The 27,634-nt window shown below is 36.9% G+C and overlaps 1 protein-coding gene across 4 annotated transcripts in view; it reads right to left on the bottom strand.

Moving 5' to 3' along the window:
• Window positions 1-382: 382 nt before the first annotated feature.
• Window positions 383-27,634, bottom strand: part of ATP9B (ATPase phospholipid transporting 9B (putative)) — a 214,788-nt gene continuing 187,536 nt past the window's right edge. For 3 of the 4 annotated variants that reach the window (XM_072152377.1, XM_072152375.1, XM_072152378.1), the window contains 13 exons: window positions 23,327-23,410; window positions 22,103-22,273; window positions 21,806-21,904; window positions 18,017-18,106; window positions 16,817-16,961; window positions 15,793-15,857; window positions 14,730-14,885; window positions 13,472-13,536; window positions 12,130-12,238; window positions 8,764-8,821; window positions 7,829-8,032; window positions 6,400-6,432; window positions 383-2,452 (listed from right to left, as the gene is read on the bottom strand). In XM_072152377.1, the coding sequence (XP_072008478.1) occupies window positions 2,316-2,452; window positions 6,400-6,432; window positions 7,829-8,032; window positions 8,764-8,821; window positions 12,130-12,238; window positions 13,472-13,536; window positions 14,730-14,885; window positions 15,793-15,857; window positions 16,817-16,961; window positions 18,017-18,106; window positions 21,806-21,904; window positions 22,103-22,273; window positions 23,327-23,410 (1,416 nt within the window). In that variant the 3' untranslated portion in view covers window positions 383-2,315. The remainder of the gene's footprint in view (window positions 2,453-6,399; window positions 6,433-7,828; window positions 8,033-8,763; window positions 8,822-12,129; window positions 12,239-13,471; window positions 13,537-14,729; window positions 14,886-15,792; window positions 15,858-16,816; window positions 16,962-18,016; window positions 18,107-21,805; window positions 21,905-22,102; window positions 22,274-23,326; window positions 23,411-27,634) is intronic. The other variant, XM_072152376.1, reaches the window with a different exon arrangement.

The following is a 27,634-nucleotide window of genomic DNA, read 5'->3' as shown; positions in this document are numbered from 1 at the left end:
CATGTAAAGTACACATTTCAGAGTTTTGATACTTTATTAGAAATATACAATTTACTCCATTTACAAGATTTCATCAACGACCCCCATTCTCATAGACTGTAAGCTCTTGTGAGCTGGGCTGTCACTCCTATTGTTCCATATGACTGTTTGTACTCTGTAATGTATTATCATATTTACATTTGCCCCCTATGGTTTGTAAAACGCTGCAGAATATGATGGCGCTATATATTTTATTATTATTATTGGTGATGAAGACAACAGCCACACACTTTCAGGACGGCAATTCATGTGTCAATGGCGCCATCTTGTGGGGAAACTGAAAACTGTTTGTTTTTTTACCTTGAATGTTATGTATTAAAAACATGTATTAGGAAACACAAAACACCGTCTTGTAGAAACTTTATTGCTTTTATAACAAAGATATACAGTATTTCAAATAAAATACATTCTGAACTAAACAATTACTTTGCCACAGGCTTAAAAAAAATGCAGGTATTTACAAGTGAGCGTAACCCATTACAGGTCAGACACAGGGATGTAAGTAGTCAAGTATTCAAAGTAACACCGGCAAAGCGGATCATATTAGTGGTGTGGTTATAGTGCCAAATCTAAGTAATCAGTAAAAAGAAGCTGTAGGCTTTATGTGTACGAGGGCCATAGCGCATTGTGGTCTGATACCCTTGTATAATAGAGAAATAATAGGAATCCCAAAAATCAAGGTAAGATAAAGGATTCTCCAAACATAATAATAAATAGTACATTACAAGATTTCTTTACCTGAGGAACCAAAGTAAGCAAATGATAAGGCAAGTAAGTAAACATGGTGTATGATGAGGAATGTACAACTGTGTGGATGATGTCTGACCATCTCTTTAAACAACCTGCGAGTGCACACTCATGATTGGTCAGATAAATAGCATCATTTGGCGGCAATAATAAAAGTAAGAAATACAAAGGGCAGTGAGTAGGCAATGCTGCTCCCCATGCCATGCGTCATGCTCATTTCTTTGTATAAGTATAACAGAATTCCTTATACTGTGTAATTACTGTCTATCTGCTTTGTTAGGAAGCAGCATTGAATATTAACCTGTTAAAAACAAAGCTTTCCCTATACAGTATCTATGGTTGACTAACGACTTTGACCGCGTTATGTCAAATTACGCCCCTTACAGGGGTGGTCCCTATAACTGTAGACTTGTGTAAGGAAATAACCAACTATGGACATAACTGAGAGTTATACACGTGTCTTTACAGTTCCTTTACTACCACATTGAATGTGATTTTCAGTAATAATAATCCCATAACATAAAGAGTTAACCTATTATGGAAATGACTGTAGGGATGTTCACATAATGTGGAGTGTATGTAGAACAGCTGCAAAGACTGTGGCCGTCATTTAATATTGAGTTATTTCAGTGTTCTGGTATTGGTTTTATAAAGAATCCCTTTAATAATGAGGCTGGTTTTATATGGGAATGACATAGAAGTTTAGGGCATTACATTGTAGGCCTCATTTATCAAACCTGTCCAACAGTAAGACCCTTAAAAATCAGAGATCTGCTTTCTTTTCTTTTTTAACAGTTAGAGTGTGACAAATGTAGCTGACTATTACTAGGACTACAGTGTCTTACTAAAGCACCTTCATATTTCTACACCTTCCTATGTAAAAGGCTGCATCTATGTAGCATAAGTGCTGCCTGTCTGAAGCATGATGTAATAGAAGAATAACATTGCTCTTCATAATAATACCATTAGGTTGTACATACATGTCCTCTAGTGCATGTTAGAAGAAATAAATTAGCAGCATACAAGGTCATTTTATAGATGGTGCAAGTTATGTCGATAAATAAACCAGTGCCAATGTCACAATCTCATGCTTGGAGGGGCTTCTCTGTAATTTTGGGAAAAAACCCATTGGGGCCTGTGGGAAGTCTAATAAAAAAAATAAGGTTTTGTTATCCTGCTCCGCATTCCTGAAACAGGTTTCATCCAGTTTGCTGGGCAGTGACAGGACTGCTATAGCCAATCTGTAGTCACATTTTTTATTATACCTATCCCAACCCCAGGGTACTGTCAAAAATAACCGAAAACCCCTTTAATAAATCAACAGAATGTAAATCAGGTCAGAAATATTAATCTCATTCTCTTTCATACTGACTTGTATCAGTTATAACATCTTCCTCATATAAAAGCCTTTCTCTTGTGCTCCTCTCCTCTTTGGCCTCCTGTCGCTATCTCATTCACAGGGCTGAAGTCACTAGAACACAGCGAGGCTACACGAGGCATGTTATGGCTGGAGGGCCATGGCTTCAGGACTAGGATGAAAGCTTGGAGTAACTCGGCGGTGAGAATTTGCGTTTCAAGTACTTCAAAATATAGAGGGGAAGACAGCTGACAACGGTGATGGCCGAGACTTTCCACAGGAAGGCTAGTGTTGTAATAAAAGCAAAATCTGGAATGGGGAAAAAGAACAACACTTTTAGTAACAGGTTTAATGAAAATTTTTAAAAAATGTTTGGATATGTTCACATTATATTCCCGCCACAACAAGTAATAAAACCTAGAGAGAGAAAACAGAATGGAAAGATTTCTAGCTATTTTGTGTTTTGGACCCGCTCCTGGTTATAATGCATTATAATAGGCAGATACTGCTGTATGAACATGCTCATAATGGATTAGCAGCCCCGCTACTGGTGAGTTATAATATTATATATTCACCTTATCCATCAGTACTCTATGTAGATGGGCCACACTAACCAATATTAAAGGGGTATTCCAGGAATAAGCATAATTCACATTTAAATGGGCCATGATAATATAAGCGGATATGCAATTAGTTATTTAAAATGTTGCTCCCCTTGGCAGAAAAATGTTCTGGACATACACTTTAATGGAGAACTAAAATGCTTCTGGCCCGTAAACCACTCCATTGCTTTTGTCCCTGTGGAGGAGACACAGGACAGAAGATGGCCGCTGGTCACATGTCCACAGCACATGTCCTGCAGCTGCCTGGGCAGGTCATGTGATCACCACTATGTTTGGCTGTAGTCGGTTGGTTGCAGTGTATCCAGTATGGCCAGTATTGTGAGGTAATGTGCAGTTACACCACCTGGACATTTGTCATTTGGGCATTATGTGATTAGGCTTGTGGGAATAGATGCAATAAGGCTTTTTTGCACAAGTCATTTTTTGTTGTATTATTTATTGTGTTGGTTGTATGCACATATATATTGCGTTATCCATTCTTCATTAACAAACCAGTGCATCCTTGTACTGTCAGTATGAGATGAGGGAGTTTAGGGCCCACTTTGCCCTTGGCAGTCACATACATCATTCTGGGTGTATTTTTTAAGTCTTTTTCCTTTTCTGTTGTCCTGTGGCTATTGTGTTTTGATGAACTAATAAATATTGTTGTAATTGTCAAGTCCTGTGTATGCATCCAACTTTCTTTTTTCTTTTTGCGATAGGCAGTTACACATCATTACTATGGTAACAGGGCAGAACAGTCTTTAAGATCATCATCACTGGGAGCAGATCATAAGAGAGAGGAACTGTTAATGAGAAATGAAGGATCATGGGACTTATAGTTATAGATGGTGGCCATCTTGGAGATAACTCCGCCTACTTTAGAAAGTCCATAAAATTTTCTGAATCATAAAATCAAACTATTTAAGCTCCATATTGAATTTTGTTATATTAAATTATTTATAGCATCATGGGTTTATTATTCAGGCACTCATATTCCTGGACTTTCCCTTTAACCATTCTAATCTTCAACACATAAATGTAAGATTGCACTCATAAGCAGTATGGAGGTTACTGAATAGGTGTATACCTTAAGATACTATACAGTGATTTATTTGACTTTCTGCAATGTGTATATATATATATATTATGGTACTTTTCATTGGTAAAACAACTTTTTGAAACTTATTTAACACAAAGGTCAGTGAATCAGGACAAATATAAAAGATGAGAAGTAGAGATGAGTATATCAGTGTGAAAAATAATAACAATATCAGAGGAGATGTATTAATGTGTCACTTATTAGACGGGTGCAAAGTAGAACTAGACCTTTCTCTGCTGCTCCAGATTAATCATTGTGTCTGATGCTGGATGAATAATCTGGTGCAGTATAAGACTGGGGAGTCCTACTTTGCACCTCCTATTATTTGATCTAGTTTATTCTGCCACAATATTGAACTTTCTGGCACACATACTGAATTTTCACTCCCTTTTTGGACAAGTCGGAAAACTGCCTAAAATGGTCTAAAACACTCATTAAATGGCACACTGCATTTCAGAAGTAAATTACTTCAGTATGAGTAGTCAAAAATAATGGATATATACATGAGATAATCAATTTCATCTAAATAACCTAAACATAGACCATAACACAGAAGACTGACAGGGTGCTTATCAGACCTCAAGGGCCTCAAATAGACTTGTGTAGATGTTAAATGCAATCAGCGCCACACAACTATATCGTGTAAGGCCACCAAAGGCTTCTAAACTGTACTGAGCTTTGTAGCAGGGACAGAAAGCACTGCCTTTACTGATATGAATTGATAGGGAGGCAGCAAGATGATAAGAACTGGTTTATAACTACTCTTGGAAGGCTGGCTGCAGATTTACTGTACACCTTAAAGGGGTTGTCCAAGAGTGTAAAAAAAACAGCGGCTTCTTGTTTGTTTACATGGGGCATGGACCAGAGAGATGGCAGCACAGGACACTGGGAGGGACTGCAGAGGTAAGTAAATGTTTATTTTTTAACCAGTCCCCTCCCGACCTGCAATGTTTTTTTTACAATCTCTGACAACCCCTTTAAAGAGAACCTCTCACCAGATTTGACCCCCACTTAACAACTAGGCACTCAGATAGGACATAAAAAAAAAATATTTGAAAAAAAAAAAGGCAGGCAAATTTGACTCTGCTCACCTCATTTTCACATAAGATGAGTCAAGTTTAGTGTTTAAATAAGTAGTGTTATGCCAGAAGCCCCTATCTTCTATTGTATAGTACCTAGAAATTATTATTGTCATAATAAAGATAAGGATCTTACCTTTTAGATCGATCACATTTACCAGAAATGCAAGCTACAGATAAAGAACCAGGTCCTATCTACGGTTTTTAACCGCCCGCATGTCCAGTTCTGTAGCTCACATAAACGTAAGCTTGATGTAATCTAAAAGAAGAGATTCTTATCTTACCTAGAACACTAGAAGTGACACCATCCCTGCAACCACCAAACTTGACTCATCTCATGTGAAAATGGGATAAGATGAGTCATACTTGCCGGACTCTGGTGAAGATCTTTTCTAGGCATGTCAGTGCGTTATAGAGCCAGATAGTTATATTGGAAAGTTGTATAAGAGTAAAGTTGTGCACAAGCAGCTAGATTTGTGGAAAACCTCTTTAAATAGAAAAGTATTTAAACAGGTTGAGAAAATCAGGGACTATCAAGCTGGCATTATTATAAATCAAATAAGCAATTTCAGTGTTAGATATGACCGATTGTTATGGAAAACAGAAAGGAAAAAAAAACATTTGTTCCTTTTGCAATTGCTAGGGAAAACCAGTTAAAGGGGTATTCTCATCAGGGCATTTACATTTAATTAAATTCATTTACCATACGTAAACATTTCTTCAATTGGATGTTAATAAAAATAATGTTCCTGTGTGAAGATAATTTTCTATAAATGTAGTGATATGGTCCCTTAGAAACCAGATAGCTTCCTCGGATACGACCACGTCACACTCTGGCAGCGGTGGCCAGACATGCGCCATTGAGCCCTGCCGGACCACCAGGATTCAGCAATCATTACCACAGGACGGCTGTGGGACTTGCAGTAACTCCTGGACATTTCATATACAAAAACTTTTTGTTTCTTTGTGCAATCTCTCCAGTAGAGGTGGTCGTATCCGAGGAAGCTATCTCGTTTCTAAGGGACCATATGACTACATTTATGAGAAATTATCTTCACACAGGAACATTTTTTTTTAATAACATCTAATTGAAGAAATGTTTATATATGGCAGATTTATAAAACTGAATGTGAATGCCCAGGCGAGAATACCCCTTTAATTCTAGCTGTGGACTAGAGTTTCCCTTTTTTTGGTACAATTAAAGGGAATCTGTAAACTTCCAGTATATTGTCAGCAGCATAACAACTTCTAATTAATTTTTCTTTTAAGGCCCAGCTTAATGGCATCATCCAGAAAATCAACTTTGAAGTGAGCAGTAAATTGGTAGTGTAAAGGGGGGTGTATATGTTGGCCGTATATACGTCCTCCATGCGGCAGTGTGAATGTAGCTTAAGAATGTATTTTCTTACTGCCCACAGGAATAACCTGAATGATTCCACATGTAGATTTTATGTACATAGTGATATCACCTACCTAAGAAAGCTCCCAATGAAACTCTACCAAGACCTGAGTGAGATAAAGAGAGAAAAAAAAGAACAGGCAAGAAGAAGTTACAGAGAGGTTACAAAGCCAGAAAAGCAAGCACTGATGATAGATCAGTGTTTTAGTTTGCATACTGATTGTCTTGTAATCCACATCTCTTTCCTCTAAATGTTATTGTTTTACAATTGGTATAGTATAAGGTAACCTAATAATTGTTACTAAGTATGTTTCATATTCAGTAACATAACTAAATCCTCATTATGTGAAAATGGCACATTAGGTCACTGCTAGGGTTTACAAAGCCTCTACTCAGAAATGGTATCAGTGTGGTCTATAGCCCATACATCCAGCTAGCAAACAGGCCAGAAGCCACTTCAATAATGAGAAACTGCTGCTTTAGATTTTCTAAAGCCAACTGTCTTTATTTACTTTTACAAGGTTCCCCTAAAAGTTATTTCTGTTGTTCAGGATCCTCAGCACCAGTTAGAAAGAGTGTCTCTTGCTTTGGTAGAGCTGACCTATCCTACACTAGCACGCCTGTGTACCAGACTACACTTACCAAATATAACATCCAATTACTGAGGGTCCCAGGTCCATTGTCAATCCTTTGTGCCATACAGGAGGTAAAATAAGTAATTTTCTAAGTAAATATATGTCTGATGTAATTCTGCCATAGGTTATCATAAATTACATTTTGTGGCAATAATGAGAAATGACTCAGGGAAAAGTCCTTCATGTGTTCCATACTTTTTTCCTGTGTCATTTCTCATTATTACACATAACTTAACCTAAAGACATCTGTGTCTTGATTTCTTTGCTAGTGTGTTTTGTAGGGGTAGTGACATCTGGTTAAAATGTCATGTAAATAGCTCCTTCAAATATATTTTTACTTAAAATATTGGTGATGAATTGAATACTTAATTTGATATATGTAGTTCATCAAAAATAAAATGTTAGGACTAGTTCACATCTGTGGTATCTGTCACTTACCATTGTGACTCCTACTCCCAATACTGACATTGGATATTTTAAGGGATATACAATCTTCCAATTCTGAAAATAAAAAGGTGAGGCCCAGTTCACATCACTGTTAGCTATTCAGTTATTTTCTTCAGTTATTTTGAGCCAAAACCAGGAGTGGTCGAACACACAGAAGAGGTGCCAGTCTTTCCATTACAACTCTCTAGATTCACTGGCAGGACTTGAAAATGTGCTCTGAGTTCTACCTAACCTGGTTTTGGCTCAAAATAACTGAAGGAAGTAACTAAAGAACAAACTGAGATGTGAAATGGGCCTCAGCTTTTTATTTTATCATTTTATATCATGGTCTCCTTTGAAACACATCAGTATTAGGAGTGTGAGTCCCAGTGATAACTGACAGACACTATAGAAGACAAATAACTACTATAAATGCACTTACCAAAATACTCATTAAGGAAAGCAAGTGAAGCCACGTAGCAACCAAGACTAAAAAATTCAGCTACGACCATTAGCCAGTGCCATGTCCTTATGGTTAATGCAACCATTAGCAATTCTGTCAAAATCAAGGCAGTGAAGGAGATGGCAACCACATGAACAAATTCAGACTCGAATAGCAGGAGAGCTCCATACATTAATATACCACCTACAACAGAACAAATGTGTTATTAGAAGTCTTAGAAGTCAAAGGTATAAATCAATGCCCATAAATTATACTACCCAACACATAGTGGTAAGTAAATGGCCTTCTCAAAAGATTACACTTGAGTGATTAGAAGCCAACTACTATCAGGTGTATACTAAGTGGAGACGGTGCCATAGTATGACAGCTCCATCCCATTCAAATACAAGGGAGAGAGCAGCATGTAATCAGGGGAAAGTGTGTGACCCAGGAGATAACTCCGAATAATCTCCTATTAATCATCTATCATGTTAAACTTTAGTAAACATCCAAAATACCCTGAAAATCGTAGAGCAATAAGAGTTGACACTTTTACATTGTATTTTATAGTAATGCCATATGCAAATGTAACATGGTTAATTTTTATGGAAATAAACTTGTCGCTTTACTGTAGAATATACCTTTCATATAGTGTAATTCTATGTAGGCTGAACTGCATGCAAGTTCATATTTTTACAGGATTAAGCTGTAATTAAAACAGCTCTCATTTCAAGTGACACGCATCAATACAAGTACCAATAACCCAGCATGCAGTGCACGCTGGCAAGGGGTACTGCCGGACTATCGATTTACCTGATAAAAAGAAAGTAATATATGACTGTTGATAAAATTCTAAGCTGGCGGAAGTAAACCTGGAAGAAACACATTGATAGCAGACGAAAATCCTTTCGTCAAGCTAAATAGGCAGCTCTTACCTTGGTATATGCTGATTAAAACCCAGATGAGGAAGGTTTTAAAAGACAAAGATCTTCCCTGTGATGAAAGAAAGGTAATGTGAAATAAATGGTATTACAGTCATTCGGAAGTTGGTCTCACTTTTCATAGTCTACAGCTGGAAGTTGGGGTGAAAAACATTGTATTCTGAGTAATACTCAAGGCAACACATGACACAAAGCTCAGGGAAAAGAAAAAAAGAAAAAGCATATGATTATGAAAGAAAAGTAATATGGAAAGTGCCATTTAACAGGGTATTCCCCTACATTATGCTTTTCTATCTATCCCTTACAATTTTTAGTTAATATACGGCACATGCTATAATCTGCTTCTTGTACACTAAATGTCTGCTATAGAGAAAGAGAGGTGTAGTACAGAACTCCTTCCCATTTTTGTAAAAACTGGGGCAAAAAGTAAAAGAATCGAGTAGGGGAAAATGACAACACCTTTGTCGTGATTATTATTATTATTATTATTATTATTGATCTAGCCATACCAGTCTACTAGCTCCCAAATGACCCCAGAAGTAAACCTTCCAGACATAACATTAGAAATGATCTTTCCAGACATAACATTATTTTTGATCAGTAATTTGTTTTAGAGAAAATTACGTGTAAATGAGATTCTTGGTGCTTTGCGGTGCCTTTGTGTGCACCTGTTTTTATTTCTTTCTGCGGGGGATGTAAATTATTGTGTAAGGAAGCTTTTCTAGGTGGCGCTGTGCCAGGCTGGGTGGTACTGAGCAGCGAAGAAGCAAGCACCGCCACTCCCCTGAATCTCTAGGCCTTCACAATGATGGTTTTACTTATGGAATTATTAGGGAGTTGGCAGACACCCTTTAAGTATATGCTTTATGTTTGCATATACTTTTTGTCATTCTGTCATACTTTGTGTAATTCTACTGAAAACTAAACAAAGCCTCTATGTTAAGGCAATTGGTTTTGCTTCCATTTTATTTCTGTCACCTGGAAAAGGCCCCAAACAATGCCTGTACTTTAACCAAGGATTCATGTTTTTCATTCTCTTGCGTTCTCAAAAATAGAAAATTGACTACACACAGAATACTATATAATAAATATATATAATGTTATGTTGAAATTTGTGATGTAGGAAATCTACCATCAGATACCGGCATGATAAACTAGGGACAATTTCCCACAGCTCACTGTGACTGTGGTAATCATCTTATATTTGTTATCCATGGCCTCCTTTCTTCTAAAGTCAACCTTTACAATTATGCTAATGATTGTTTTCTAGGGGTTATTATCAAGGAGTCCCTCCATGCTGCAGATTTACAGGCTGTTACAGTGTGCAAGGAGCGCTCCCCCCCCTCCCACATGTGCTGCAATTTCCTCTGCTGCAGTGAGATTACATCAGGCAGGGGGAGTACTGGGAGAGCAGGAGGGAGGGTGAGACAGCATAACAGCCAGTGAAGCTGCAGCACAGAGGGGGCAACAGCACTAGAAGTTCCAATATCATATGATCATGAGTATACTTTTAAAAGTTGATTTTAGAAGGAAGGAGCAATGGATAACAAATATAAGAAGATTACCACAGTCACGGTGACAGGATCTATGAGTAAGTGTCCCTGGTTTGTTATGCTAGATTTTGATGGTAGAGTTCCTTTAAATACTGACTTATAATGAGGTCTGGCAAGGTGCCCAGGGAGGAAAAATAATAGAGTGTGAAGTGCTGTTTTACTCATCAATTATCTGGAAACTTGTAACTGTAGGCACACAATCCTGGCTGAACCCAAACTGTATTTTCAGGCCTTTTCGCTTTGTTTAATACTTGTATTAATATACTGTATTTTTACATTTTACAAAATCGAAAAAGTACATCAAACTATAAATATCACATTATCTGCAAACAAAGATGATTTACTCAATACCAACTACAACCTTTTCAAATTAAATACCCATTTCTCTCTACCTTCCACTTGGTCCATAAAAAACTTGGAATGCCTACATTCTTTAACCCCTTTACGACCAGGCCCTTTTTACGTTTTTGTGTTTTCATTTTTCACACCCCACCTTCAAAAATCAAATTGCACAAATTGCAATTCACTGTGACAGTATTTTTCGACTCTGGGCGCTACTTTGCGTTACAGGGTTAAACGCTGGAAAAAAACTTTATTATATTTTGATTGATCGGACATTCTGGGACGCAGCGATACATAACATGTTTATGATTTTTACTATTTATTTATATTAATATCGATTCTAGGGAAAGGGCGGTGATATGAATTTTAGTTTTTTTTAATCTATTAAATTTTTTTAACTTTTTTAATTTTTATTTGTTTTTAATATTTTTCAGACCCCTTAGGGTACTTTAACCCTAGGTTGTCAGATTGATCCTATCATATACTGCCATAGTACAGTATCGCAGTATATGGGGATTTTGCACCTCATCTATTACAATGTGCAAATCGCACATTGTAATAGATAGCCTAAAACATGACAGCCTTTCTGTGATAGCAATGGATCGTCGCTCTCCAATGATGTCATTGTGGGCAACGATCCGTGTAAAGATGGCGGCATCGCCGGCTTGCGAATGCCGTTGCCAGCGGCGATAAAAGGGTTAACACCACCGATCACGGGTGTTAGCGAATGGTGTTTTCTCCATTGTGCAGCAAACAACCGCTAAGTATGAAGAGGGCTTAGCCATTGAGCCCGATTCATACTCCCCCCTCCGCTACCGGACATAGAGGAACGTCCAAATGAGTTAAGGGGTTAAACTGTAAAGGCCTAAGATTGGTTTTATTTTCTTTGGCCACAATGTTTTATTTTATTATTTATTTATTAACTTCGCATTGGCACATCCATTATTAATTTGCTAAAACCTTTGAAGCATGCTTATCTAGGTAAAGCCATAAAATAAGCATTAGATCATAATCATCAAGCTTAATAAAAAAAACAGAAGGGCAATTTAACTCACCATTAACGAGATTAGAAACATCCAAGTGTGTCTCAATAGTCGTGATAAACTTGATCCAAAAAAAGGGTTGATGATGCACCCACTGAAATTGTTATCCTAGAACATTAAAATCAGATGTACAAAAAAAAGACCTACACATTCTGAAAATTAACATCTGGTTTTTAGTTATGGTCTAGCTCAACTGTTAGGTTTCAAACGCGCGGGTATTGGTTTAATGTACATCTGATTTTAATACATGAGAATAAATAAGTATTTTTCCAGTTTGGGTGTTGGATCAGCTCTTTCATTGGACTCTACTGACCTTGTTTTTGCTGACAATAATATTAGCCCCCATTTTGATGATTTCTTTGTTCTCCTTGTCAGTTATTGGAGTAACAAAAAATATAGTTTGAGCAGAGAAAAACACTTACTTTCGTTAGGTCTTTATAAAGCTCTGGGTACAGCAGGGCAGTTTCTGGCTTGACATCTTGATCCAGTACTAATGAGAAAACTGGAAACATTGTGTAGATGGTTGCATACCTTGGGGAAAATTAAAAAAAAAAACACATTCATTTTTGTTTCATTAACTGTGCACAAATATAAACTATCAAAGCATAATCTGTATCTTCAGAGGTTTTACCACCTCTACTCATTTTAATATACAAACTCATAATTATAATTCAGGAGAAAACCAGATCAAATAAATATACAATTATACCTTCAGTTATGATTGTAGTTTTGTCAACAAAATAAGCAAATAATACTATGAAGTATTTTTATGGTTACATTGTATTTTAGACCTAAAGACTCACCACATGTTTTGTATGAACTACTAGCTATGGTACAGGATAGAAAAGAACCATGTGTGGCTATCTGATCAACACAATTTGAGATGATTGTGCAGTATCTATATCTTCAATGCACTCCCAGGGTATGTGATATGTGGTATTTTCCTATTTCAACTGTGCAAAACTTACATCCAAAATTGTGGAAACAAAGGGATTAGGACCATTAAATAGGAAAGATTTTTTTTAAAAACTGAATTTTTAAAAATAAAAAAGCAAATAAATAAAAAACTATATCTTTGACTCAACCAGTTTTTTGGAGTTCATATAACATTTTTAGGCATTATACTGAAAAACCAAAAGGTAAAAAAAAAACTTAATTTAGCTGGCATATGTTTAAGGGGCTAAAAGTTGTAATGGCCATGATCACAAAAACAGGATATGGAGACTACACTTAACAATCCGAGGCATGAAAGGAGTACATATGTCATGGGTGTATCCACGCGACAGAGAGGTCCTGCTGAGGAGGCAGCAAGGAGAACCTCAAGGGGGTAAGTTGCAATTTATGAATTACCGCATTTCTCCAACATTCTTGATGAGATACAATTACTATACAAACATGTACGGTAAATGATTATTTCACGACTCTTCCATCAGTAGTTCACATGCCTGTTACTTGGCTGCTTCATCATTACTGTCAATGAGAAAACCACCATGTACCTGGTGTGGATACACAGCTGAATAGAACCCCTCCAGTGTCAATTACTTTCATTTGCCCTAAAATATCTGTTGTTTTTTTTCAAGGACATTATTTTTTGCTCCCTCACCACGTTAACTATTAGTGCATGAATAATATGGGAAAAACTAATTATAACATTTTCCTTTAGACATAATTAAAAGGCAACCAACTGATCTTGGCCCTGATGTAATCAAACAAAAATAGTTTTGTTACCAAGTTGTCACCAACTAAATGCTAGTTTTAACTTACCCTACCATTAGGAATCCCTGGTACAAAGGAACAGATGCGAAATAGAAGACTGAGGAAAACACAGCCTTAAAAGGAAACAAGAAATGAAAAATGAGTAAATTTACCATTTTTAAGTTTAGGTCATGGAATGTCAATTAATATTTGCATTTGTGAAAAGGTATGGAATTAAATATTAGATACCATATAAAGAAAGGGTTGAAAAAGACTACAAACTAAAACTAAACTACACTGAAGACATTTATCAATTTCTTGGCCTATGTACATGTATAATATAATGTATTTCACTAAGATCTAACCATCCAAGACAAGCAAGAACATGAGAATAAAATATACTGGTCAGACAGGGTGAGGGCTTGGCTACATCTACTTTTACCCTGTCTGGCCAGTATGTTTATGCATTTACATATGTTCTTTCCATAACACATAGGGGCAGATTTATCAAGCAGTCTGAAAGTCAGAATATTTCCAGTTGCCCATGGCAATCAATCACAGCTCAGCTTTCATTTCACCAGTGCTCATGAATATTTTAAAGGGGAGCTTTGATTGGTTGCCATGGGCAATTGGAAATATTCTGACTTTCAGACACTTGATAAATCTGCCCCATAGAATTCACTGCCTTCATTTTGTGTCCTTATCATGCGAATTTTGTATACTTGCATTAATGCTACATTGATTTTCTTTATTTTCAGCTCTTATTTCTCAGATGACATTATACAATAGTGAGTAATCATATATTTTCTAGTCCATTAGGGTGTTATAATAGGACTCTTTGTAAACTTGTATTATTAAAGAGCACGAATGTAAAAACTTACCATCAATAAGATGGCAACCATCAATAAGATTTAATGTTCTCTTGAAAATTATGTAGGAGTCCCACAGAATTCTGGTTCTTATAATGGGTGTAAAAGCAATACAGTAAGAGGAGTCTGAGTTATCTACACTGGTGGAGCTGTGAAATTGTACTGTACCTGCACCATGTCTGCAAATTTCAATCTGCATATAATTTGATATCAATATCACAATGGCTACCAATTGTGTAATTTGAAATCTAATGCCTTGTGGTTGTAACTGGTTAGCAAATAGCTAAAAGCTTATAGTTCTCCATATAGGTTAAGAACTCATTAAATAGTTTAATATTTAGAAACTGAGGTTACTCTCCTTTCTATGTGGCTTTCCAGAAAGTGCCGCTCAACTACGTAATCATGTATTCTGTGTACATACAGTGTAAAGTATATGCTAATAAACATATATGTTTTACCTGCATTGTGGAAATAATAAGGCCTCTGTGGATGACAAATTGCCCCAATGCAGCCGATCTCTTATAGCTGTTTCGACCATGGACCATTAGCAATCTGCCAATGTGTTTAAACTGGGTTATAGAAAAATCAGCTGCAAGAGAGGCTTGTTTCCCCTCCTAGAAGAGAAACACAAACAGTTGCTTAAAAGAAACAATACATGCAGTGCATAATAGTACATTAGAAGCCTCCCTGATCCTTTCATCTCAAGGCTGAGAAACCCCAACCATTAAAGGAAGTTAGTAAATGTTTAGTCGTATTGATGATCTACTTTACAGTCAAGATTCACCTTGATGCCAATTGGAAAGAACATGAAACTTTTCCATATTGTCAGCAATATATTCTGTATAAGTACAGTACCTCTAATGCTAAGAATCAAATCCTCAAATCTTCTTTAGATGCACCCTAATTCAACTGCATTGTTTTATTAAATGGGATCTATAAACTTAAAGGGTATTCCAATTCTTTTTTTTTTACTTACTGCCGGTTCTTAGGATAGGAGAATAATATTAATACACCATTAATACACCATCCTATGTTAGGATAAGGTATTAAAGTAACAGGTCTATACTAAAGATGTGTCTATCTACACCCTATTATCTCATTTGAGATATCATGATAAGTGGTATGAGATGAGCAGCTTTTTGAAAAAATGTTGACACTAAACAGAGGAATGTCTTTTTATTCAAAGCATTCTGCACTCCAAATTTGAGGTTATCCAGAAACAGGCAAAAGGGACACACCTCTTTGGCTAACAGGAGTGCTAAAAGAAACCAAAGAACAACAAAGTCCAGTGTAGTCATGAGGATAGCTGTCCTTATTAATTATTATGTACAGCCCCCCCTCGTATCCACAAAATTCTTATTTTAGTTTTAGTAATAAATATAATACAAACATGAAATCTTTTCTTGTGAAATTTACATTGTTATACCCACTTCTTTTCTTGTTGTATACTATGTAAGAGTAGTATTTGTAGGAATAAATACTGGTTTAATCTTTTGATAATTTTAAACAGTGGAATATTACCTTTCCCTCAATGCCAATTCCACAGTCCGCCGCTTGGATCATGCTTACATCGTTGCCTCCATCACCTAAATAAACATAACATACAGTTATATCTGATGCCAAGCTGCTTATTCCGCCACAAAACAATGCACTGTAGCCTGTACTCTGAGATTCACTCCACCACAACATCCCAAATGAGTATCAACTGCAGAAAACAAGCTGCAATAAATACACAACTGTCCCCTTGTCAATCTTATTACATTTCCTGAAACTGGAAGCGGAATATTTAAAAAATAGTAAATAATAATCTAATAATAAAAATCAAGGAAAATCTCATAATGCACATTTTTAAACAGCTTTCTATTGGCAGGAAAAAAATAAGACAACTGCATATTTTTAATGTATTATTTCATGCTGTATGCAGAAACAGTAATGATAAAGAGTCTTCCCAAGATGATTGCTATAGGTTCTGCAACTCATAGGCAGTTGTGTGATATATGGAACAAAACAACTATTTCTTTTTGTATTGTTTGACAAATTCTAACTTGTAATGAATAATTGATGCAACATATAGACAGAAATACAGTCTATTTGTCCCCAATTTGAATTTTTTTTTAAAGACTTTATTTTCAAAAAATATAACATACAAAAGTAACTTAAGATAATTACATCAGCCAGTGATGCAGTGAGAATAATACCACTAAAAGGCACTTCTTCCCTAGGGCACACATTCATCCACAATCACATACATACACACGCACAATGGACACAAGTATGGAGGCTATTCCTCCTCCACGTGTGAATTAGTCTGAGCAGCCGACCAACCATCCCAGATCAGAGAGAATTGATCCAGGGTACCTTTTGCAGCATAAGTGAGTTTATAAAATGGAAGAACCGCATTGATCAGCAAGATCCATTTAGCAAGTGTTGGTAGTTTAGGAGGTTGCTGGCTTTGCATTTATGTTTACTGAAAGGCTTTGCCTACAGTCAAATGTACATATAGTACAGAAGATCAAGCAATGACTTCTGAACAGTCTCCTCTTACCTATGGCACACGTGCGTCTTCCTGTATGCTGTTGTAAAAGCTTGACAATCTGAGCTTTCTGTGTTGGTGAACACCGGCAGCACACAACAGCAGGGCACTGACATGCGAGCTCTACAAATTCATGCTCATAGTATTTTAAGCACACCTATAGGAGGCAGTGGTCCAACAGAAATGGTTACTTCTCTTTTAAATATTCTGATAAAGGATGATTATTAATATAAAACTGAATTTATTTTTTTGTTTTTTAATATTTAAGGCAGCGAGTACGCAGGAGATCCTTATAGTTAACAGTAAGTACCCCATAATTTTTCTAATACTATATATTTTTTGATGAATATACATGAAACAGTCTAACTGCTGTCTTGTTATCAACCGAATTAAGTGAACTGAACTATTTTCCATTATAATAATGCTGCAGCAAGTCACAAATCCATTGGTAGGGGAGGGGAGTGACACAACAGCTGATTGCCCTATTATTTTAAGCATGCATTCCCTGTCAATCCAAGTATGCACGTTTATGGGACATATAGTTGTTAGGCTATTTTACTTTTATAGCTACCCCTAGACTACTGATTATGAGCTGCTTTACACATAAAATCAAATTTTGTAAAATATGGCTAAATTTGGACCTAGTGTTATCTGTGCTTTTAGCTAATGACATAAAAAATGTAACTGTAAAAAACTTCTCTCCCATTTGGCACAAATTGATATCCCATTAGATTAACCAATATAAAATGAGGCCCTCATATGTAGATTTTAGTACACCAGGGGAACTTATTGGAAAGGACTCTACAAATTCTCATGAGGGTGTTAAGAAACATTGAAGGGAGGAATGTTTAGTAGTGGGTAGGATTGCCAGCAGGTGCTGTTGTTCTACTTGTTGTTATGTTATGCTGCATTTCTCATGACAAGCATTTCTGTAGTGGTACAAGACCCACAGACCAATACCCTTCTTTATGAAGATTGTGTAATTCTATAAAACTTGTTTTGAATTATGTCTTTCCTTTTTTAAGATATTTTCCATGGGCTGACATGACAAGCTGTGATTTGGAGAATGTTCTCTGGTATTTGCCAGGAACATCCTTTTTCTAGAGATACTTATGAGGCTCTGCAAAGGATCATTACCATCTGCTGTCTAGTTGATAAGTAAAGTCAAGTAGTATAATATTTCCAATATTTTACAAAATGTACAAGCCTCACCTCAAGAGAATCTCCAGCAATCACTAAGGCACAATCGTGTTTCCTTCTGAAAGCATTTAACTCTAAATGTGCTTCACTTCGACTACACACCTACAATACCAGAAAAGAAACAAACAGGAAAAAAAGAATCAGTAGATAAAACTTGCTAAACTTACTAAAAATTCCTAAATAATACACAATAAGTAAATGAAAACACACATTATCCCTACGTTACCAAATAAATACATATTCAATTACAACATTTCTTTCAAGATATGTTACATTTGAAAAAGTTATTGTGAACCATACTGGTTCAGAAAATGGATTATGCTCAAATGCCTGTCTATAATGGAAGTGAAACCTTCCATAATAGTCAATAGCATTTCCATATATGAGAAAAGTGAAGTAACAACTGATTATGCTAGACTTTTTGAATTCAAAGAACATACCTAATCATACGTGTCTGAGTTCTTTTGATACTCTCTTTGTCCTCCTTCATTTCGGTAAAGGCTATTTTTACATTTACGCTTTTTTTTGTAATTCAAACATTTTCTCTTTCTGGATGTGCCATCCAAATCAGGTGACTCTGGTGTTCCAGCTACATGGGTTGTTTATCTGTATTTCCAGCCCATTTACTCAGCTGTTCAGAGGGGATGGGACCAGTAAAATCTCCGCTCATCAAACATTGAAAGTCTACCCTACGGATAGGCCAGTAATATTATAATTCCCTTCATATTATGTTACAGAATCAATTTTTACACGTTACCTAGAAAGGGAGTATATGAGATTTACAGCTACTTTGGTGGAAATCTGTATTGCTATAAAAATATAAGTCCATATGGAAATACAGGCACTCCCCGACTTAAGGACACCCGACTTACAGAAGACCCCTAGTTACAGATGGACCTCTTTGTCTACTGTGACCTCTGGTGAAGTTCTCTGGATGCTTTACTTTAGTCCCAGGCTGCAATGATCAGCTGTAAATTGTCTGTAATGAAGTTTTATTAATAATCCTTGTTTTCATGAGAAAAAGATTTTAAAAATCCATTTGTCACAGGGGCAAAAATAATTTTGCCTGGAGCTAAAACTATAAAATATACCAGTTCTGACTTACATACAAATTCAACTTAAGTACAAACCTAAAGAACCTATCTTGTACGTAACCGGGGGACTACCTTAATTTACGTACAAGGTAGGTTCTTTAGGTTTGTTCTTAAGTTGAATTTGCATGTCGGAACATACATATTTTATCATTTTAACTAAAGACAAAAAATATGTTCGTGCCTGTGACAATAGGATTTTCAAGATTTTGTGCTGTCATGAGAACAAGGATAATCAATAAAGCTTCATTACAGACACCTTACAACTGATCATTGCAGCCTGGGACTAAAGCTTCACCAGAGAGGTCCGTCTGTAAATCGTGTGTCCTTAAGTTGGGGACCGCCTGTAGTTGGATCTATATACCCAGTATACTTGTTAAAATGTGGGCTCAGACTTGGTTAACCCCCCTTCCCACCCACCTAACAGTCAGAATTATTGTGGCCTTTTTTTCCTTATTATTTTAGTCAGCTGCTTTCACTCCCTCTGGACCACATCTATCCTTCTTCCCTATGGAACTTTTCCAAATATCAAGTTACTGTCCCAAATAGTTCCAAATGGGACCTTTAAACTTATGAGCCTCTGAATTTTTATTTTTATTTTTAACTTCTTGAGGACCAGCGATGTATATATCCGTTGCTGAGCTGATGCCATTACACTCATTATTAGAGCTGAGCCAGCATCATGAAACACAGGGTGTCAGCTGTAACTAACAGCTGACACCCCAGTGCAACACCTGCGATTGGAGTGAGCTCCGGTTGTGTATGTTTAATCTTCTAAATTCCTAATAGGGGATTCTCCCCCATGGTCACAGCCCCGTCCCCCTACGCGCCACTTTCAGGGCGCAGTGATAGTTGCAATGGCAGCCCGAGGTCCGAACAGTACCCCAGGGCTTTTCATAGTAAAAGCCTGTGAGATCCTGTCACACAGACAGGAACTTACAGTCTCTGTGTCAGCCTCTGCATCTGTGCTCAAAAGGTTAACAAGTTTTAAGACAAAAATAAGACAAAAATGATGCCCAAATATTGAAATCTCCTTAAAACTGATATTACATTTGTGGACATATTGGTGATGTTAGTTAGTAACTAATTTGGGTGGTAAAACTCTGCCTGAAAAGGAGATAGTTTAGAATTTTGAAAATGGCAATTTTTTTAAAAAAATTTCGCAAAATTTTCATTATTCAAACTTATTTCGAACTTATTCACAGACATAACTTTATTAGTTATTTAGATTAAAAACACTTATTAACTCATCAGCGGGTGTGAGTCTACAGCCTTTTGACATCACCGCAGTTTTATGCTGCTCCCGCACGGATGCAGGCCTTGATTTTTAAGTTTAAAATTGTGTCGCACACAATATGTTGCATCACAAAAAAGATGGTGAACTCTGTTGGACCTGTGTGGGGAAGCGACACATTCATGATTTCAGCTATAAACTCGAGGGGGCTGGCAGGCTATATACTCGAGGGGGCTGGCAGGCTATATACTCGAGGGGGCTGGCAGGCTTTAAACTCCAGGGGGCTGACAGGGTATACACTACAGGGGCCTGGCAGGCTATACACTACAGGGGGCTGACAGGCTATATACTTGAGAGGACTGGCAGCCTATATACTCAAGGGGGCTGGCAGGCTATACACTACAGGGGGGTGGCAGTCTATATTCCTACTATATTGGTAAAATTACTTTTAGTAAATGATTTGCTATCACATAGAATTTCAAAGTTCTTCCTTGGCAAATTAACATAATTGTTGTCTGGCTACTTATTATAAGCTATAGAAAAACGCAAAGTAAATAGATTTTGTTCAAGAAACTTAATTTGTGATGTTGCTTTCCGAAAAGGTCAACAAAAATTGATCTGAAGTTTTATCAGAAGCATTAATAATTTAATTGCAAATAGGAGTCTGCAGGGCCTAATCTGCTATTCTGATGTTTCACAACAAACTGCATTTACATGTAAATGATATTCTAATAATTATTTCTGTTGGAAAAGTGCTTCATTTAGACGAGACACAGACATATGTCTTATCAGAGAGAGCCAAAGAAGTCGTAACATCTTTGCCATTTTTATTTTAGGACATAAAACCAAGTTATAATTAAAAGTGCATGGAAAATTGCTGCCTCCTCAGCGCTGCCTTAAAAAATAATTATTATTTAAAATATTCTATGGAGTGCTTCACATATTCTCATATATTTTATGTCTTTAATTATCTGCCATTTGGTAATCCTTCTTTGTGTGCAATAAAGAACGCAATGTCTGGCTAATCGATGTACAATGGAGTCAATAGTGAAAAATGCTGCTCTCTAGCCATGCGGAAATGGCTAGTTAGATAAAGGCTAAAGATGACTACCTAGATTATCACTACTTCCAAGGTGATGTTCTAGCTTTATCCAAAGGAACATTTCTTATTACAGAAAAATGCTAATTACTCAGCCTATAAGACCTTTTTCCTTCTCTCCTGGCTACTGATTCTCTGGTAACAATCAACTATACACAAATTATCAGCTGCATCAGGTTACGGCTGCTGCTCACAGAAGTCTATGGAGAGGATAATATGGAGAAGGATAAAGTTAATACAGGAAAAGAGAGTTTATTGCTGCTTCAAGTGGTGTTCTGAACTATAGAATATGTTCTCTATGGAAGTTGACTGCTGCGGTCATTTCCCATTTTGAAGGTTCAGCATTCCTTTAAATTGAAAAGAATCTTGTCACTTACTGGTCTGAAAATGTGGATATCCTGGTTCCTTGACACTAAGTGAGAACTCTTTGCTATACATGTTGCAGTTTCAAGCTTGTCCCCAGTAAGCATCCATATCTAAAAGCAAACAAGCAAAACGAGTATGAAAAGCACAAAGATCCTGAGAAGGCTCCCCACTGGAGCATATCGGTTACAAGGCAATACACACTAATTTCTATAGACAGTAGTTCTATTAGAAGGGCAGAAAATCTACTTCTTAGGCATCAAAGTCGCTACATTATTCTGTCTTTAGTCAGAGTTACTATTTGCACATACCTTTATCCCAGCATTTCTCAACATTTCCAGAGTGGGCCTGACATCGGCCTGTAGTTGATCCTCCACACCAGTTAAACAAAGTAGCTCCATTTCTCTTTCTAGACTCTCTACCACAGCCGCCACCTTTAGAGCTCTGTCATGTATACTAAGCTTGGCTTGGTTGTACCGATTCTGGATACAAAGTTCAAAAAACATTGCAGTCACAACAGTCAGTTACTTTAGAAATAAACAGAAAATGCAAAATGTACAAATAGAAAGATCTGGGCTGCTGTGCTATTTCTTCTGCTATCAATAACGTTCCAGTGGATGTAAGCTATGATGTGGAAGTAGCACCTGCGGTTAATTAGAATATCATTTAAAGTTGATTTTTTAACAAAAGCAACGTTTTTTTGTGGCTAACCACAATATGTTCCAAGACCAGCTACACAGAGTCCACCAGTGAGTACCTTTTGCTAAAAAAAAAAACCTCATATACCGGTGGTAGGAATTGGACAAGTTAAGGTCCAGTTCACACTTGTGTCTGGTCTTTCCGTTACGCTGTCCATTTAAGAAGAACATAAAAGAAACTAAGAAACTTGTAAGAAAAGTCTTCCTTTCACCTTCCTTTCCCCAAAGACTTCAATGTAAAGAAGTTTAACTCCCATTACCCATCTGTGCTACTTTTACCTTTAGTAATAAAGGATTATAACTGAAGCTACAGGTGTGAACTTAGCATTCGGCTGCTACACAGAAGTGAATTGGTTCTGCGGAATCAGGCCTGTCAGTTCGTGGGCACCCGGCCTTACATAGATCTGTATTAAGTTCTCTGTAATGTATGGCACAGCATTCCACGTTCTTACAACAACTGTGTGACAACGTACTGATGCTGTTTTGAAGGCTGGGTGGAGGGTGGCCAATTATTGACTTGATTTAAATTTCTCTAGTGATCATTCAATTAAAATTTTTAATAAATAACAAAAAATAAAATGAATGCTGTTACTTCTTTAATCATTCTTACACAGCAGTACAATTCCACACCTTCCTAAAATCCTTGCTCAACAGTATATAGAGATTGTGTGTGTTTTCTTCAAAGAAACCACAAATTCCAGTAGCGGCCTTGTACATTAATAACTAATCTGAGAACTGCAATAACAGTCATTCCCAAGCATGTAGAGCAACAATATCATAATAATCATAAAAAAGAATAACATGTACAGTGCTGAATATCAATATATCTCTTGGTACCTCAAAATCCTGATACTGCTCTTCACTTAATGATTTTTTAGCTACAACCAGGGTTCTCAGTCCTTCCCTTGCCATGTTTCCACACTAGATAAATAAAATAAGGAAAATTTAGAATAAATGTGGGTAATACTTGCATGAATTAAACACCATTACTAATTGGTACTTGTGGCAGACACAGCAGGTCAAATGTGATCTAAATGGCAAAATTGGAACTGGGCATTCATGTAACTATCCTCCATTTATGGTAGACTTTAAGAGTGTCTCTTTTTATGGGACATTGCTATTCACATGGTGACATCACATATTCTGGCACAGACAAGGAGGTACATATATTCAACTCTCCATATACTGTACATTGTTTCATTGTCCTTTATGTTGTACTCCTCTACCATATTTATACACAGATTTTCATGGGATTTATAATTAAAGGAACACTCCAGCCAAAATTGATCCATTGAATTATACCTTGTGCATGACTTGAAGGGAGGGGCGTGACGCTTGCTTCTAGGAATACAATAACAGTGAGTCCTGCTCCTCCCTTCAGGCCCTCATCATGCATTATTCAATATATTAGCTTAGACTGGAGTGCTCCTATAGAAGTAGTAGATTTGCAAAGTATGATTCAAATACCAATACTAACAATGGAGAATTACTAAGATGAATGCACCAGGATGCAGGCTTAGAAGGATTCGGACAGCTCCCAAATCACATACAAATTAAAACAGTTTAAATTTTAATTTTTTTTGTGAAAATTCAGCTTTTTATTCCAGCCACCCAAACCACTTCTTACACAAAGATTGATATCACTTTCAGAAAAAAATATGGAGAAAACACACAAATACGGCCACACTTCTGATGCACTAAAAAACTAGTTTACATACAGATAAACATAGGATGTTCTCGGAAATGACAATGCAACAAGATATATAAAGAGTCCAACACAATGTTTTTTTAAAAGAAAATCTACCATGAAAATAAAGCATGGATAAACCATGGGCACTTACTCATAGATCCAGGCACTGTGACTGTGGTAATCATATTATATTTGTTATAGATGGCCTCCTTCTAAAATCAACTTTTAAAAGTATGCTAATGAGCCAGAAGGGCTCTTATAAAGGTTACCAAAGTCCCTCAATAGCTTCAGAGGTTGTTACACTGTCTCACCCCTGCTCCTGCACAGTGTAACAACCTGTGAAGCTAAACATTGATTTTAGAAGGAAGGTGGTCATGGATTACAAGTAAAAGAACATTACAACAGTCATGGTGCCTGGATCCATGATTAATGCTTGATTTTGATGGTAGATTTCCTTTACACTATATGTACCAGAATTGCATCACAGTTTAGAGGTAAGGTTAGCTAACTACAAATCCACAATTTGTCAAGGTTTACACTGGAATTAGTAAATCTTCTGTAGTGTACTAGGCTGAGTGAAGTGACATGTACATGCCTTTATCTCTTTATCAGTAAAATGAATGATGAAACACTTGCCAGGAATAATATACAGCTTGGGCATTATGGATTTCATATCACATATTATTAGCATTGAAGTTAATATAATTATAGCAAATAATAATATGTCAATTGGCTTCTAAAAACATAAGCTTAATAAATGTCATTGGGGAAAGAGGTCTATTGATTTGACCTCATATTGCTAAATAAATTAAACCAATTTTTTTTTCTTACAATTAATTATGTATCATTATCGCCAAAAGTAATTTTTATGACATTTAGTTAGGTCTTCGGGGAGTTTAATTTAATCATGCCTCTGATTAAGTGAAGTTGGCCTGCAGCAGATATTGATTCATATTGCCAATACCATCATCAACATATGCACAGTGATTACTATATTGTCAGTCTAGAGTGTTATATTAAGATTACTGCAGACAAAACAAAGCCTGCAACGCCTTTTTTTTTGCATGAAAGTCACACTTTTTCACAGCATAACTAACACTAACATATTTATTTAGAAATATTTTTCATCTTCACTTTTTCAATTTTTCAATTTTCATCACTTTTTTTTGTAACTTATTTTGCCTATAGACATACAGATAGCTTTGCTCTAAATTTAAAAGGTGTTCCTATTTGAACTATATATGAAAAAAACCACAGAATAGATAAATGCAGGTCCTACCTCTGGAATGTGCACCTATCTAGGCAGGGTCGCATCTGCAACGAGGCGAGATGAGAATCTCACCTCAGGCGGCAGATGTCCGAGATAAAGGAACAAAAGAGAGGGACAAAAGCATCATCCGGAGCAATCACGTGATCCGGACGATGCGATGGCCGGCTGCCCGCCCAGGCACACAGCGGCCTCTGGACATGCGCACAACTCACCTGCAAGGGTGGACGCCATGTTGGAAATGGGCAACAGGTAATACACTCGAGTGATGCGAAAAAAGCTACGCCACATGAGTGAATCGTGTCATAAACGTGAATGCATACAAGGGGAACTATATGATGGCCTCAGGCAAGTATCAGGCCCAGTACACCAACAAGTGAGCTGTGAAGCCCTGTTGCTCTAAGGGTTAACAAAGTAGGCACTTTCTGTGGGGCACCTTCTTTAGGATAGGGCCTAACTTTTCTTTGTGGGAAAACCCCTTTAAGGCAAACCCCTATTGATGGTGCTTGGCCCAATCACATGCATGTCCATTGAGGCGTATGCCATCAGTTACGAGCACCTGCAGTTTTTGCATTATTTAAATGGAAGACACTAGATGCCTGCTACCTTTTATCTAGTGGCCATGGCCACATGGTGCGATATGGTGCTGCACACGTGTGGCACTGTACCACATTGCACACTGGAAAAAAATGGGATATGGGTATATGCTATCAATGGGTAGTGGTCTGGCTCTATATACTATCTGTGGTTGGTGGCAGTCTGTATATACTATGTATGGGTGGTGGTCTGGCTGTATATGCGATCTATGGAGGGTTGTGTATACCATCTACTGGTAGGGTTCTGGCTGTATATACTATCTACAAAGGGCTCTGGCTCGCGTTGAATATACTTTCAGTTTGGGGTTTCTGTCAGTATATACTGTCTGGTTGTATATCCTGTGTATAGGGGCTGTAGATAATGAAATTAATGGGGATCTTTACATAGGGGCTGATGTTTAATGAAACAAGGGGACTGTATATGGAGTACTGAATATAATTTATTTGGGAGCATGTATATGGGGGCCATATGTTATAAATTGTGGGTGCTGTACATACTATTCAGGGGGCTATATTAAGGATGTTTTATGTGGGAATAGTTTGTTCAGTCGTGTTGTCAGGAAAATATATATTTAGGAAGTATGTCCATTATGCTATAAGTGACTGCAGTATTTTTAGGGACATAGTGTGAAGATGTTCTCGGCAGAGCTGAAGATAGCTGGCGGTGAATTCAACAGCGATAAACCATGGGCAGAAGAAATTGCAATGAAGTCCTCTTTCTGATGGAGCTGATAGTCACCATGGCACTAATGTCTGTGTCACTGATTGCAAACAGAATGTGTAGTGTTAGTGATCTGGTAGCGCTGTGTAAGTATGTTATCAATTGTTATTATTGTTGTCAGCATATTCAGATCAGGTTGTAGATACTTTTTAAAGATTTCCCTGCAATTTCAGTAAGAATTGAATCGGAAGTAGGCTGCTAAGGGATGGGTAGCAGCACTTACATTTTTTTGCCTCAGGCCATAAACTGCCCTATATCTAGGGAACCTTTCCAGCAGTTGGGCGAAACAGAGATTGTGCAGTGCATTCGCGGTCACCCTCTATTCATGGAATGATGAAAATAGCCAAGACTATATGCTTGGTGCTCCCATAGAATTGAATGGACAGAAGCTCATGGAAAGAAGGAGTAATTTGTAAAGGTTCCATTTTTAATACCATAAAAATAACTCACTGCCCAGAAATATAGTAACTACAGTGAGGAAAAGAATACTGAATTATATACATACAATGCTTCACCATATCACCCAACAAAAGCCAATGAAAGCAATTAAAAAAAGAAAGTTAAGGTTTGCTAAGACTTGAGTCATAGCCAACCTTAAATTCCAAGTGCAACTTGACTACATCTGTTTCATACTAGATTTACTCTATGTTATCCTCTAAAACTATGTAAATAGCCAGAAGCAGTCTTTCTCCCTGTATATTATACATGAAAGGGTAGACCCAGAGCAAGCTTTGCTATTGCCTGTGAATGCTCTGGAAATCTTTCTTATGGTTCATGTGTGCATCCCTGGCATCGATTCAATAAAGTGCCGTCATATTTATATTGTAATTCTCCTAGTGTGGAATACCTAAAAACGCACTCATGTGTAAAC

This window comes from Engystomops pustulosus, chromosome 5 (assembly GCF_040894005.1).
Source record: "Engystomops pustulosus chromosome 5, aEngPut4.maternal, whole genome shotgun sequence".
In the NCBI taxonomy this organism is placed as follows: domain Eukaryota; kingdom Metazoa; phylum Chordata; class Amphibia; order Anura; family Leptodactylidae; genus Engystomops; species Engystomops pustulosus.
This window is presented reverse-complemented; position numbering and strand designations above follow the sequence as displayed.